Source organism: Schistocerca americana, chromosome 4 (genome assembly GCF_021461395.2).
Source record: "Schistocerca americana isolate TAMUIC-IGC-003095 chromosome 4, iqSchAmer2.1, whole genome shotgun sequence".
NCBI lineage: Eukaryota > Metazoa > Arthropoda > Insecta > Orthoptera > Acrididae > Schistocerca > Schistocerca americana.
Window position 1 is genome coordinate 806,880,530 of NC_060122.1, and position 13,931 is coordinate 806,894,460.

General features: G+C 36.6%; 1 protein-coding gene across 3 annotated transcripts in view; it reads right to left on the reverse strand.

The window, feature by feature from the left end:
- LOC124612456 (band 7 protein AGAP004871) overlaps positions 1 to 13,931 on the reverse strand; it is a 570,585-nt gene that overhangs the window by 66,896 nt on the left and 489,758 nt on the right. For all 3 annotated transcript variants that reach the window (XM_047140682.1, XM_047140681.1, XM_047140684.1), the window contains 2 exons: positions 10,071 to 10,143; positions 1,422 to 1,504 (listed from right to left, as the gene is read on the reverse strand). In XM_047140682.1, the coding sequence (XP_046996638.1) occupies positions 1,422 to 1,504; positions 10,071 to 10,143 (156 nt within the window). The remainder of the gene's footprint in view (positions 1 to 1,421; positions 1,505 to 10,070; positions 10,144 to 13,931) is intronic.

Here is a 13,931-nt window from a genome sequence, read left to right on the forward strand (position 1 = left end):
AAGAAGAAGAAGAAGGGGAAAAAATGATGCACCACAAAGGAATTATCTGACTGAGACAGGAATTGGTCAAAGTGATGTACTTGTACAGACAAACAAATGATTACAATTTCAGAAAAACTGGATGATTCATTCAAGAGAATGAGCTTCATAAATTTGGCAAGTCAATAAGATGTTGGTCCACCTATGGTCCTTATGTAAGATGTTATTTGGCTTAGCATTGGCAGATAGAGTTGCTGGATGTCCTGAGAGATATTGTGCCAAATTCTGTTCAATTGGTGCATTAAATTGTCAAAATCCCAGACTGGTTAGAGGGTGCTGCTCATAATACCCCAAATGTTTGCAGTTGGGAAGAGTTCTGGCAACCTTGGTGGCCAAGGTAGAGTTTGGCGAGTATGAAGACAAGCAGTAGAAATTCTTGTTGTGTGCAGCCAGTCATTATCTTGCTGAAATGTAAGACCAGGATGGCTTGCCATGAAGTGCAACAGAATGAGGCATAGAATATCATCAATGTACAACTGTCCTAGAAGGATGACATGAATGGTGACCAAAGAAAAGAAATAGTTCCCCAGACCATCACTTCTGGCTGTCAGACTATATGGTGGGCAACAATCGGGTTGGTATCCCACTGCTGTGAGAGGCACCTCCAGAAACATCTTCAGCCTGGAATCTCATTGACTGTCTTTAGTGATGAGTACCACTTCAAACTGGACCCTGATGACCACTGAAGGTGTGTCTGAAGATGCCACAGACAGCAGTGGGATACCAGTCTGACTGTCACATGCCAGATCTCTCCAGATTGAACATTTGGAGATAATAGGCAAGACTCTCCAACTAGTTTGGGATTTTGATGATCTATGCACCAAATGGACAGAAATGGTATGATATCCCTCAGGAGGAGGTCCAGCAGCTGTACAAACAGTGCCAAGTGGAATAACTATTTGCATTAGGGCCAGAGGTGGACCAACACATTATTGACTTGCTCAATTTGTGAAGCTCTTTTTCTTGATAAATCATTCAGTTTTTATGAAATTGTAATTTGCTTGTTTGTACATGAACATCACAAATCACATCTACCAATTTCCTTCATGGTGTGTCTTATTTGTTTTGGTCTTAGAATTTATGTACAACATTTTTGACCTTAGTTCTTATTTTTATGGCTCCAAGGGTTTTATCAAATTATGTGGCTCTAATTTTATAATCGATTTTTGAAAAGAATATCATCAATAAGGAATTAGGAAGGAAAGTAACATTACTCAGACAATAATAAAATGAAATCATGTTCACCCAAAAATTTGTATCGTATCATCAATTAAATAACTAGTTTTCCTTATTTTAATTTGGTAAGAAGAGATAAGACCCTCATGATTTAGGACATCCAGTACATATAAAGCTCTGATGATTATCTGAAGATATGTTCTTACCTCTTGTGGAGGAACATCATATGTTCGAGTTCTCAAGTCCACTCTAGCATAGCAATCAATGCAGGGTAAGATAAAGAAGATTCCTGTGGAAAAACAAATATATGTGAAACTGCCCAGCTCTTGTTTTTGTTTTAGTTTTAATTAAAGATTCAGTGGAAATTTGTGTCACAAATAACATATGTCATTTGAAAATGTAAACTATCTATTTGTGAAATTTACACATAATGAAATAATTTTCAAAAATAAATGATATTTTAGTTCACAGATGACCCACAATCTTCTTGTTTTTCTTTTCTTATTTCACTATAGGGTGGTATTACTGTTTGGCCAGATGCACCTCCTCATGCCATCACACCACCAAGGATGGTATTTGTGCATCCTATCTGTCTGCATCAAAGTGGATCTCATGTTCAAGTGTGAGAACATTTGGCAAATGTTTACTTAGCATGCACATGAGGAACAACATAGGTGTTATCTAGTCAGGTGTGGGGAAACCATCTAAAAACCACATCTAGGCTAGCTGCCCCACCAGTCCTCATTGTTAATCCATGAGACAGGTTCAATCTGGGGGAGACTAACCTTCTCAAATCCTGGAAGCACCACCTTAACACCCTCAGCTATCCAACAGTGTCATATACAAGCCACAATAACACAAAAAGTGAATGATGTAAGAAAAAAAGACATGCTCTAAATCTGTATTTTCCAGGTCCCAATACGTGGCAGCTGGATTATTTGTGTGATGTGGCAACAAATCAAAAAGGCTTTAAATCAGTCCTTGATAAAATAAATTAAAGTCTCAGCTGTTTTGTCTACTGGTTGAACACCAATAGTCAGTTTCTGACCTTCAAAATGACAGGTGTGCTTAGAATAAGAAGTCTGGAGAAGTAGTGCTATGTCTGATTCAAAGATAAATACTTGGGCATTTGTTGCTGTTTACAGAGAAACAGTGTTCTGCAAGAAGACACCTCAAGCAATGTGTGGGGATAGCTCAGATCTAAATGGTTCCATCATGTTCCTGAAGTAGAGTATTATATTGAGGCTGCTTGATTTTCAGGGAACCCAGGATTGGTCATGATACTAAATACTGCCACACACCACCCAATCAGTTGTTTTTCTGGTACAGTGCTGAACTATATACTATAGGAGAAAAATTTACCTCTGCAGCATTTCTTTCTAGGAAACTGGTCTAGCACACTAGTCAGACTACACTGTGATCCATTTAAATCAATGTTTTCTTGCCAGTCAATATGCACTCTCCCTAATGATGAGCCAAATCCAGTGAGAGCTGTTAAAAGTACAGGAGACACACTCTCTTTAGGGGTTGGAAAGATGACATCAGTGACATGTTCCACATCATTATGAAATGTCATATTCATGATCTATGGAACAAGGATTAATGTATGTATGTATGTACACTACATGATAAAAAGTATGCAGACACCGTGCTGAAAATGACTTACACATCCCATCTTTAGCCTTGACAGCTTCCACTCTTGCAGGCATACGTTCAGTCAGGTGCTGGAAGGTTTCTTGGGGAATGGCAACCCATTCTTCATGGAGTGCTGCACTGAGGAGGAGTATCCATGTTGGTCAGTGAGACCTGGCATGAAGTCAGCGCTCCAAAACATCTCCAAGGTGTTCTATAGAATTCAGGTCAGGACGCTGTGCAGGCTAGTCCATTACAGAGATGTCACTATCTTGTAACCCCTTGCCACAGGCTGTGAACAGGTGCTTGAACATATTGAAGGATGCAATCACCATCCCTGAGTTGCTCTTCAACACCCACTTGACCATGAAATCCAAGTTTTCTGACCTCCTGCCTAATTGTCATAGTACTCGCAGTAGATCCTGATGCAGTTTGGAATTCCATTGTGATGGTCTGGACAGATGTCTGCCTATTAACATTACAACCTTCTTCAACTGTCAGCTGTCTCTGTCTACATCTACATCTACATGGTTACTCTGCAATTCACTCTTAAGTGTCTGGCAGAGGGTACATCAAACCATTTTCCCCTATTACTTCTCTACCATTCAACTCTCGAATGGTGTGTGGGAAAAAGGAACACCTAAATCTTTCCATTTGATCCCTGATTTCTCTTACTTTATTATGATGATCATTTCTCCCTATGTAGGTGGGTGTCAACAAAATATTTACGCATTTGGAAGAGTAAGTGGATGATTGAAATTTCGTAAATAGATCTCACCGCAAAGAAAACCGCCTTTGGTTCAGTGACTGTCACCCCAACTTGCGTATCATATCAGTGACACTCTCACCCCTATTGCACGATAACACAAAACGAGCTGCCCTTCTTTGCACTTTTTCAATGTCCTCTGTCAATCCCACCTGGTAAGGATCCCATACCGTGTAGCAATATTCCAGCAGAGGACGGACAAGTGTAATGTAGGCTGTCTCTTTAGTGAGCCTGTTGCATCTTCTAAGCATTCTGCCAACAAAGTGCAGTCTTTGTTTCACCTTCCCCACAATATTATCTATGTTGTCTTTCCAATTCAAGTTGCTCGTAATTGTAATACCTAGGTATTTAGTCGAATTGACAGCCCTTAGATTTGTGCGATTTATTGTATACCCAAAATTTATCGGATTTCTTTTAGTATCCATGTGGATGAAATTGCACATTTCTTTGTTTAGTGATAATTGCCACTTTTTGCACCATACAGAAATTCTCTCTAGATCATTTTGTAATTGGAATTGATCATCTGATAATTTTATTAGACAGTAAATTACAGCATAACCTATAAACAATCTAAGGGGGCTGCTCGGATTATCACCTAGATGATTTATATAAATCAGAAACAGCAGAGGGCCTATGACACTACCTTGCAGAACACCAGATATCTCTTCTGTTCTACTCGATGGTTTACCATCTAGCACTATGAAATGTGACCTCTCTGAGAGAAAATCATGAATCCAATCACACAACTGAGATGATACTCCGTATGCATGCAATTTGAATAATAGTCACTTGTGAGGAATGGTATCAAAAGCCTTCTGGAAATATAGGAATATGGAATCTGTCAGTCAACAGATGAGATAAGCCTGTACGCTTTCATGCTGTACGTGTACGTGGCCTTTATTGTCAAAAAACCCACTGTTCAATCTATAAATTCTGTAGGTAACATTAACAACTAATGTTTCTTAGGTCTAAAAATAAGAATAAAAACCACACTCTAATTAATGTTCATGCACCTTACAACATTGAAAATAGGAAGAACCAAGAAGATGTTGATAAATTCTGGGAACGATTAGAACTTGAAATCTGTAAAATACCAAGAAATTTCATCAAAATACTTCTTGGAGATTTCAACACATAGATTGGCAATTAAACAAGCTTAGGAAGACAGTTCATCTATGCCCAGCACACAGAATGACCAACAGAAATAGTATGAGACTAATCCAACTCTGCCTACAGTTCAACATGAAAAAGAGCTCAACTTCCTTCAACAGGAAACCTAGTAAACAGAAAACGTGTAGATCTCCTATAAGCTAACTCTGGAGAATTTCAGACAGACCATTTAGCCATCTCTTATGACTTCCAAAAAGAGATCAGAGATATCCAAGTTAAGAAACACACAAATACTGACTCTGATCACTACCTCATGAGGGTTTGAGCACAATTCATCCTAAGACAAAAAAATCATGAACATCACCAGTAGTTCCAGAATTTAATCTACAAAAACTAACAGAATCAGAAACAATAGAAAAATGGGAAACTTCTCCTGCAAACAACTGGGAAAAATTTAAGACAAAAATCACAGAAATAACCAAGGAACAAATACCATTACAGAAGAAACCTAAAGATCTGTGGTGGAATGTAGAATGTGAAAAGACGTCTGAACTATGCAAAATACAGCTTGAATATGAATGAGGAGAAAACCAAAACTTTCTCGAAACATCAAAGGTTTCGAATAAAATTATTAGACAAGAGAAGAGAAAGTATGTAATCTAGCAATAAGGATCAATAGAAACAGATTTTAAAAATTATAATACACATGGATTCTACAAGACCTCTGCAAACCAAATTAAAAGGAATAACTCTCAAAATGTTTGCTTCCTAAAACCAGATGTGAATTCAGCACTAATCGATGAAGAAAATTGTGAAGTACTAGCCGAATATTTTGAAAAACTACTAAACTGTCTAGAACTAACAGAAAACCTCCCAATATCCAACATCAAAGCTCCACGACAAAAAGATTCTACACCACCAACAGAAGACAAAATTATCAAAGCCATAAAGAAGCTCAAAAATAACAAATCCTCTGAGGAGGATGAAATTGTAGCTGAATTTCTCAAAAGTCTAGGGCCTAATTCAAGAAAGGAGCTAGTAAGAACTATTCAAAATATGTGGGTCACCAAAGAAATCACAGAAGAATGGAAGTGTGCCTTAATGCACCCATTACATAAAAAAGGGGACAAACATGGTGTGAATATTACAGAGGGTTTTCTCTACTCCTTGTCATATATAAGATATTATCAGCTTGTGTTCTTGAAAGAGCACAGCAATTGCTAGAACCAAAAATCTCAGATTTCCAAGCTGGTTTCAGGCCAAACAGACTATACCCAGAGCAAATTTTGAACATAAAATTGATCACAAGAATAAGAAAGATGCAAGGAAAGCCTACAGTATATGTCATCAACTTCAAAAAGGCCTATGATTCAAGCTACAAAACCAAACTATTTAGGCTTCTTGAAGAAAAAGGATTGGATTTGAAAATACAGAAAATCATTCAGCAGACATGAACAAATACAGCTTCCAAAGTGAAATTTATAGGAAAACTTTCAAAATAATTCGAGATAAAAAGTGGGGTTAGACAAGGTTCTAGGTAGAGTCATGGTAGAATGGGAAAAAAACCTTGAAGAAGAAAATTGCTGGAAACCAATTTCATTAGGAATGAATAATAATGGCAGATTCTTGTGAGATGGCTATAAAACAGACTGAAACTCTAAAAGAATGTGCAGAGAAAGTCAGTTTGCAGATATCATTTGAAAAGACCGTGTTTACAACAACATATTTAGAAATTTTCAAATTACAAAACAAATAAGGAGAAATTAACAGAGTATCAGACTTTAAACATCTAGGAGAAATTATCTCTGAAAAGATGCACAACAAGAAAGAATACAAAAAGCTTCTAAAGGTTTAGGATTATATCAAAACCCATATAATAAAAAAAATGCTTATCTTTAAATGCCAAAATTTGACATTACAAAACAGTAACTAAACCATCAATGTTATATGCCAGCAAAACCTTGACACTAAGAAGGAAAATGGATATAGAAAATCTAAAGAAATAAGAAAGAAAAATAATTAGGAAAATTTTGGGACCAAGATGGACTGAGAATGGATGTAGATTACAGAAAATGTCCAAAATTGAAGAATATTCTAACACAGAGACAGACATGAGGAAAAGATGCCTCAAATTCTATGGCCACATAATGAGGCTTCCTGAACACGGACTAAGAAAAAATATTCAAGTGACCAACTGGAGTCAGTTGAAGACAAATTTAGAAACTACAACATACACAGTTTCTATGAGAGCTTTGTGAACCAAATCAAAGGGTACTCACCACAGAACCTCTGCTTTTAAAAACAAGATGGTAAATTAACTTTGACACATAAAGAAAACTGTCAAGAACTAAACAAGTTTTCACAGCTTTTAAACTGTCTGGAACTCCAAAGAGATTTCCAGAAATGCATCCCAAGACCAGAAAGGAATTTCATCACCACCAACACAAGAAGAAGTTTGTTCACACATCAACAGACTTAAAAACAACAAAGCAACTGAACTCTTGAAAAAAGGCCAAAACTCACACAAAGAAATTATACAAATAATCCAAAACATTTGTCACACCAACCACTACATAAAAAAGGCAACAAATCAGATGTAAACAACTACAGAGGGATCGTCCTCTAATGGATCATCTACAAATCCTATAAACTTGTCTCATGAATAGACCACAAAAGCAATCACAGCCAAAATTAGCAGAATATCAGCAGGATTCAGACTGAACAGATCATGCCCAGACAAATTTTTAGCCTCAAGACCCATTTTCAATTTCATTTTGTTTAATTTTATTATCTTCCTGTAAATAATTTACATGATGTAGGAATTGTCACAAGTGTAATTAACATGTAATACAAACATAATAACAGAATATCACTTAAATAGCTACTTTCAATGCATTTTTGAGAGTACAATATTTGTCATGAATGTGTACATAAATGTTAACACAGTAATTTTACACATATTCAGAATACTCATCTATGTCATAGAAACTTTTGTTTAAAACGTAATTTTTAAGCTCAGTGTTAAATTTTACTTCATCTGTTACTTCCTTCATGTACACTTGCAGAACATTGTAGTTTCATTCAAAAGTAACTTACATGATTTTGGGGTTGTGTCATCCTTACCCTTTCTGCATGCATATTTTTACAGTTGACAGTATTATAATTGTGGCAGTTCTCATTGGTGTGCAAATTGTTCAGGTGTGCTCTTGTACATAGAATGCTTTTAAATATATACAGCAATAGTATTGTCAGTATTTGTAATTGTTTGAAGAGGGGCTTACAGTGAGTTTTTGGAGAATTTTGTGCTATAATTTGAACAGCTCTTTTCTGTAGTTTTAAAGTACTGGTATCTATAAAGTGTGATTTAGTTTTTCTTGAGAATACTATACCATAACACACAATAGACTGAAAGTAAGCAAAATATGCTAATTTAGCACACTCTATGTTGCATACTCTGGATTTTATCCTTAATGCAAAACATGCTGAATTGAGCCTGTAGGATAAATACTTAATATGGTCTTTCCAGATTAAGTTTTGATTAATGTGCATGCACAGAAACTTTGTGGATTGCACATTCTCTATCTTTTTGTCTCTCAGTTTTAATTGGAGGTCATTTCCTTGGGTTGCTTTGCCACACTGTATATAATTTGTTTTACTTAAGTGTTAATGCATTTGCATTAAATGACTGTTGTATATATTTTAGGACTATATCAGTTGTAGTGGATAGTGATTCTTTATCATCAGTTATAATTATGTTCATGTCATCTGTGAACAATATAATTTTGGTAGCAAGGAACCAAGAACGCTTCCCCTTGGGATGCCTATTTCGACCTTTTTTGCATCCAGAACCCACTGGATTTTCTGGTTGTTATAATCTGGGATGATTTCTAAAACCTAAGTTCTATCTTGAAGGTAAGATTCAAACCATTTCCATGCAACTCCTCTTACTCCTATTGCATCCATCTTGTTCAACAAAATTCGGTGATTTACTGTATCAAAGGTTTCGATACATCTACATTAATTCCCATTACACATTTTTTATTGTCAATATTCCTGACAGTCTCTTCAGTCTACTCAAAATGTGAGCCCTCAGGCAAAAACCTCTAGTATGCACATTTGTAGATTTCAAAAAGGTGTATGACTCGACAGACTGGCCCACACTTCTCTTTTCATCATCAATATGTCGTGCTGGAATGTTAGCCAAAATCTAGAAAAATGCACTAGCATGTGTGTGTATGTGTGTGTGTGTGTGTGTGTGTGTGTGTGTGTGTGTGTGTGCATGTGTGTGCACCATCTACTTTAGATGAAGGCTTTTGACTGAAAGCTCACTTGTTTAGTAGTCTTTTAGTTATGCCTGTCTGTGGCTCAACATCTCCACTATACAGTGAGTAGCAATCTATCCTTTTCATTAGTATTTTTTAATCATAAGGGATTATTAAGAGCCCTGTAAAACAGCTGAAAAAATGTTTTGTGCTCAATAAAAACTGTATTACAACTGGAGGTGATGCCATTTTGCAGACTGATGTTTGCTTGTTGTCATCATTCAGGAGAACAGTGATTAGTCAGTCATGATGTAATGTGGGAGGAATACAGTCTCATATCAAGTTCTCTTCACAAAAAATACATGGTGAACACATCAGAAGTTTTTGTTTCACCATTTTAAGAGTGTGGGCTGAAGCTGCTTTGATAATTGGAAGTTTTCAAACAAGACGATGCAATATTGTGCATAATGTGTAGGAATGCCTTATGATTTGTTATGGGCTTGCATTGCTGTTCCATATGAACAAAGATTCAGCCTTTTTACCACAGATCTTACACAATATCTCATTTTTCCATCACCATAGACATTCCTCCTGCAGTTTTCTACAAATTTGCCACACTAATATGAAATTGTTGGTTTCTGTCAATCTTCCATGGAAGCAAAAGTGATTGATGAATTCCTATACCACTGGACATGATAAAATGCATGCAATAAATATCAAATACCAGAGTGTAGCATGTATTTGGCATTGAGGAAGCATGTGATGAATTGCACTTTGCATATGGTTGTAGTCTCTAATCTCAGCTTAATTTTCAATGTGTTTCACATCATAATCAGATAAACTGCCTTAGTGCACTTCATACAGAAAGTGGAAAACACCATTTTTTTAAAACTGGCTGTTCTATGCATCTGTGTCATGGTATATATATGGTGGACAAATAAATGCTGCTCCCAAATGACTTCTGCACAATTCATCTTACTAATTGAGATTTGAATACTCCATAACAGCAATTTTCATACTAACTCTATGGCATTTATTTCTCACTGAGCATCAAATGCAAAAATTAAGAAAAGATTGCAACTCACCTGGTCCTTTGGCACCTCCAGACATCAGTCTCCCAAGGCGGAATATTACTGCTCGTTCATATTCTTGGACAACCTGTGGAATATGTTTAAATTCAGAGATGATATTCCAGTTGTGAGAACTACTGAAAGCAACATAATCAATAAACTGGATCACACAAAAGAAATGTAAGAATAGGAAGTCTCAGATGGAATAAAAACAATAATGAGAGGGCAGATGGCTACTCATTTCATGGAGGATGTGTTGAGTTGCAGACAGGCACAATGAAAATGGCAGATAAAATATTAAACCTTTTTCACAAACTGTCAGAGGGCACTAGAGCCCAACTGTGTCTAATGGAGCAGGGGTTGGTGGGGGAGGGTGGGGGGGGGGGGGGGGGGGGAGGAGTGACAACGTATGCTGCTTTCTATGTGAACATGACTAACAAAAACTGTAGTTTGCTCAAGGTGGACCCACCAAAAATAATTATTTTTAATCAAACATGGAAGAAAAGTTTCAACATCTAGGTAATTATTTAAGTGTCCCGCCAGGCATTTCCAAGCAAGCAAATGTAGTAATAGTGATGGTCACTAGAAATGCATGAATGAAACTTCTGCATAATATCCAAAGGGGCTGTCATAACTGGTAGCTAAGATTTTTATTATGATTTCATATGAGTTAAAGGGATGTGAGACAACAGTTACATTTTAATTGGTTGTGAAAGATGGGCATGGTATTCTGGAAGCGAACAGAAATGTGGGAAATTGTGATGCATCTTCACATAGGGGTGAATGACTGTATTCCATGACAGATTGTCTACTGTATGATACAAAAGATGTATTTCCTTATTTTTTTATCCATGGCAGAGTATAAGCTTTATTATCTTTATTTTTTACTCATGGCAGACTATAAGCTTTATTGATAATTTTTAAAAAGTAAAAACTGTGTACTAGATAGTGGTTCATACTCAAACATTGACTTTCACAGATGTTGTCAATATCCAAGTCTGAAACATAGTTGTAACTTACTACAAATGGTCAGTGCTGCTTCTCTCTTTATACTTTGATGTTAACTGCTTCTTAAATACAATTTTCAGAGAAAAACTGCCTCATTTGGAGGAATATATCGCTTATTTTTACCAACTGCAATGGAACATGAAGTGTTGCTAGATAAGCTATAAATGAATTAACAACTTTGATGGTAGTTAGGACCTCAACATAAATTCAGTGATCTGTGACAGGACAACAAAGTATTCAGGGAATGTACACAGCAAAAGAGCATGTGCAGAATGTGGAATAATGACTACAATCATAAACAAGGGTAAGTCTTGGGTCTGCTCTTGTTCATTTTATATAACTGACCATCCAAGAAGCAGAAATAGCCATTTTGGCCAATGATGCAAGTATAATGAAGTCTATGGGGACCTCACTGTCAATGACGCAAGTGGAAATGAATAAGACACTTCAGGTGTAGGATTGTGTTCCTGCCCAGTGACTATCTTTAATGCTTTTAGTTCATGTAGACAATTGTCTAGAGTATAATTGTTTGAGTTGTATCTCCATGTGGTTAATAAAGTTCATTAAACAGCATCAATCTGCTGTCTGCATTTCACTACATGCTTTTCCTCAAGGGAATTTCTCAGCACTGGGGCTGCAATGAATAACAGCAGCTACTACAATTTAATGAGTTTGCTTTGCCTGACTGTTTCCATTTGACAATGAAGCCGCCCCACAATTGCCACTTGTTTGAACAAAAGATATCAGAAAATGAGTCTCATTGTGCTTCATATAATGTTTTCCACTTCACGGATTAACCTACAGAATACGTGAAACATAAAGTCAACATTCTTCTTTACTGTGGTATTGACTGCAACATTAACCCATTTGTGCATGAACAATGTGCAATGACTTTTGATCTTTTGTAAAATGAAGAAATAATACAACAGTTACTGAATCCACAGTCTTTTATTGTGCTCATGACCAGTTTCAGAACACTGTTCTTACACAACTGATTTGTATCACACTCAATAATATACATTCCAGGATAGGAGAAATGATCCTTTCTGAAGAGTTTATGGTTCTTTAACCTATTACCCAAATTTTTTGGTATGAAAAATATCGGAGTTGTATTGGTTGACATCAGTTTCTTACCAATCCTCTCTGATATGTACCCATGTTATGGATCTCATAAAACTTGTTCTTTTTCTTGATCTCTACTGCATTCAGAGTGATTCCCTTCCATGTTCCCTCACATTCCAGTTGTAGTTTCTTATTCAGTTTCTCAATAATAGACCCTGGATGTGCATGGCAATATACTTGATTTACTGAACCCTCTTTCACATGCATCTTATGGAACATTATTTAATCTGTTTAGGAGGAACCAGAAGGCGACAGGTTTATATTTAAACAGATGGGTCGTTGTTACATTTAGAACTAAGTCAGTAGTTAAATGGCAGAAATGAATGGTTTGACATCTACAGGGAAGAACCTACTTTCTTCTACCCTAGAGAGTATCATGTTGAGTGGGATACAAGCCAGTTGTGTAAGAGCAGACACTCTGGCCAGGCAGGCAGGAATTCTTATATAAGGTTAATAGAACATAAAGACCTAGCCAATTCCAGGTCAGCTCTGACAATGCATTTGATTGGCAACCAGCATCAGCTACAGCAGGTTAGTGATAACTTAACTGCCTTATACTGCAGAGAAAGGTCAGATACACATTGTTCTGGAAGTAATTGAAATCTTAAGATGACTTCATTTTCACCTTCAGTACAATTAATGAATGCACTTACTTGTATCACAAAAATGTTTTAGTTAAATATGATATGCAGGCATGTTTGCATGAGCATATAACATAGCATTTTTCCTTTTAAAAAATTCTTTTTTAAATGCACACATACTCTTCACTCTTAATGTTGTGATGGTTTCATCACCTTTCTGCTGTTATTTTCTGCTTTTTCAGTTTAAACAGTTCATTAATCACATATGTGTTTCATATCATTCCTGCATTATGGATTTTGTATGGCCTCAGTACTCACAGCTTGTATTTACCATTACATACTTTTCCTGTTTGTGTTCCCAGTCATGCAGGATGGGGAAATAGCTTTTATGAAATTTGTATAAGTAATGCCACATGGTATGTGATTTCTCTTCAGCTTTATTTGCATTTTATAGTGACTTCTGGTATCCAGTCTTGATGTCCATCTTTTCAGATTTTTCTAGGTCCCTTTTATCATTCTCACAGGGAAACTATGGTTCCATGAACAACACTGGGGTGAAGATGATCTAATCAATTTTATTTTTAAGTAACATCTTGTTCTCTCTTTTAATTTATTTTATGTCATTTTATAAATTTTAGCTGCATAGTTCCTTATCTGACATTTCAGACTTGAGGATCCAACCCCCCTCCTCCCCCACCCCCCCTCCACCAAGTTGTGCAACACAACACCTTCATTACAGTTAACAGCAGATGATGAAATATTAAGTGTTGTGAAACTGGTCATGTATACAAAAAAAGATTGTGAATTAAGCAACTGTTATGCAGTTTCTTCATTTTAAACAATGGACTTTACTGTTGTGGCTGCCTAATAAGAAGGACTCCTTGTACTTTTTATCTTCTTGGTGACTTTGGCAATGAGCTTAAGCTGTTTTCCCAACATCAAGGCAATTCCCCACAGAATATTTCTGGACTACACAGTGGTGAATCATTCAAGTTTGCTGGTCCTTCCACACCAGACACAATCCAGCCAAGTTGGCTCATAATCCCACATGAGATCCAGCCAGCTGGGCCATGCGAGAGGATTCTCAGTTCACCATCTGTGTTGTGCATGGTCCAGAGGATGCTGTCTGCTGTCACACTCTGACCACATTACTTCTACTACAAAG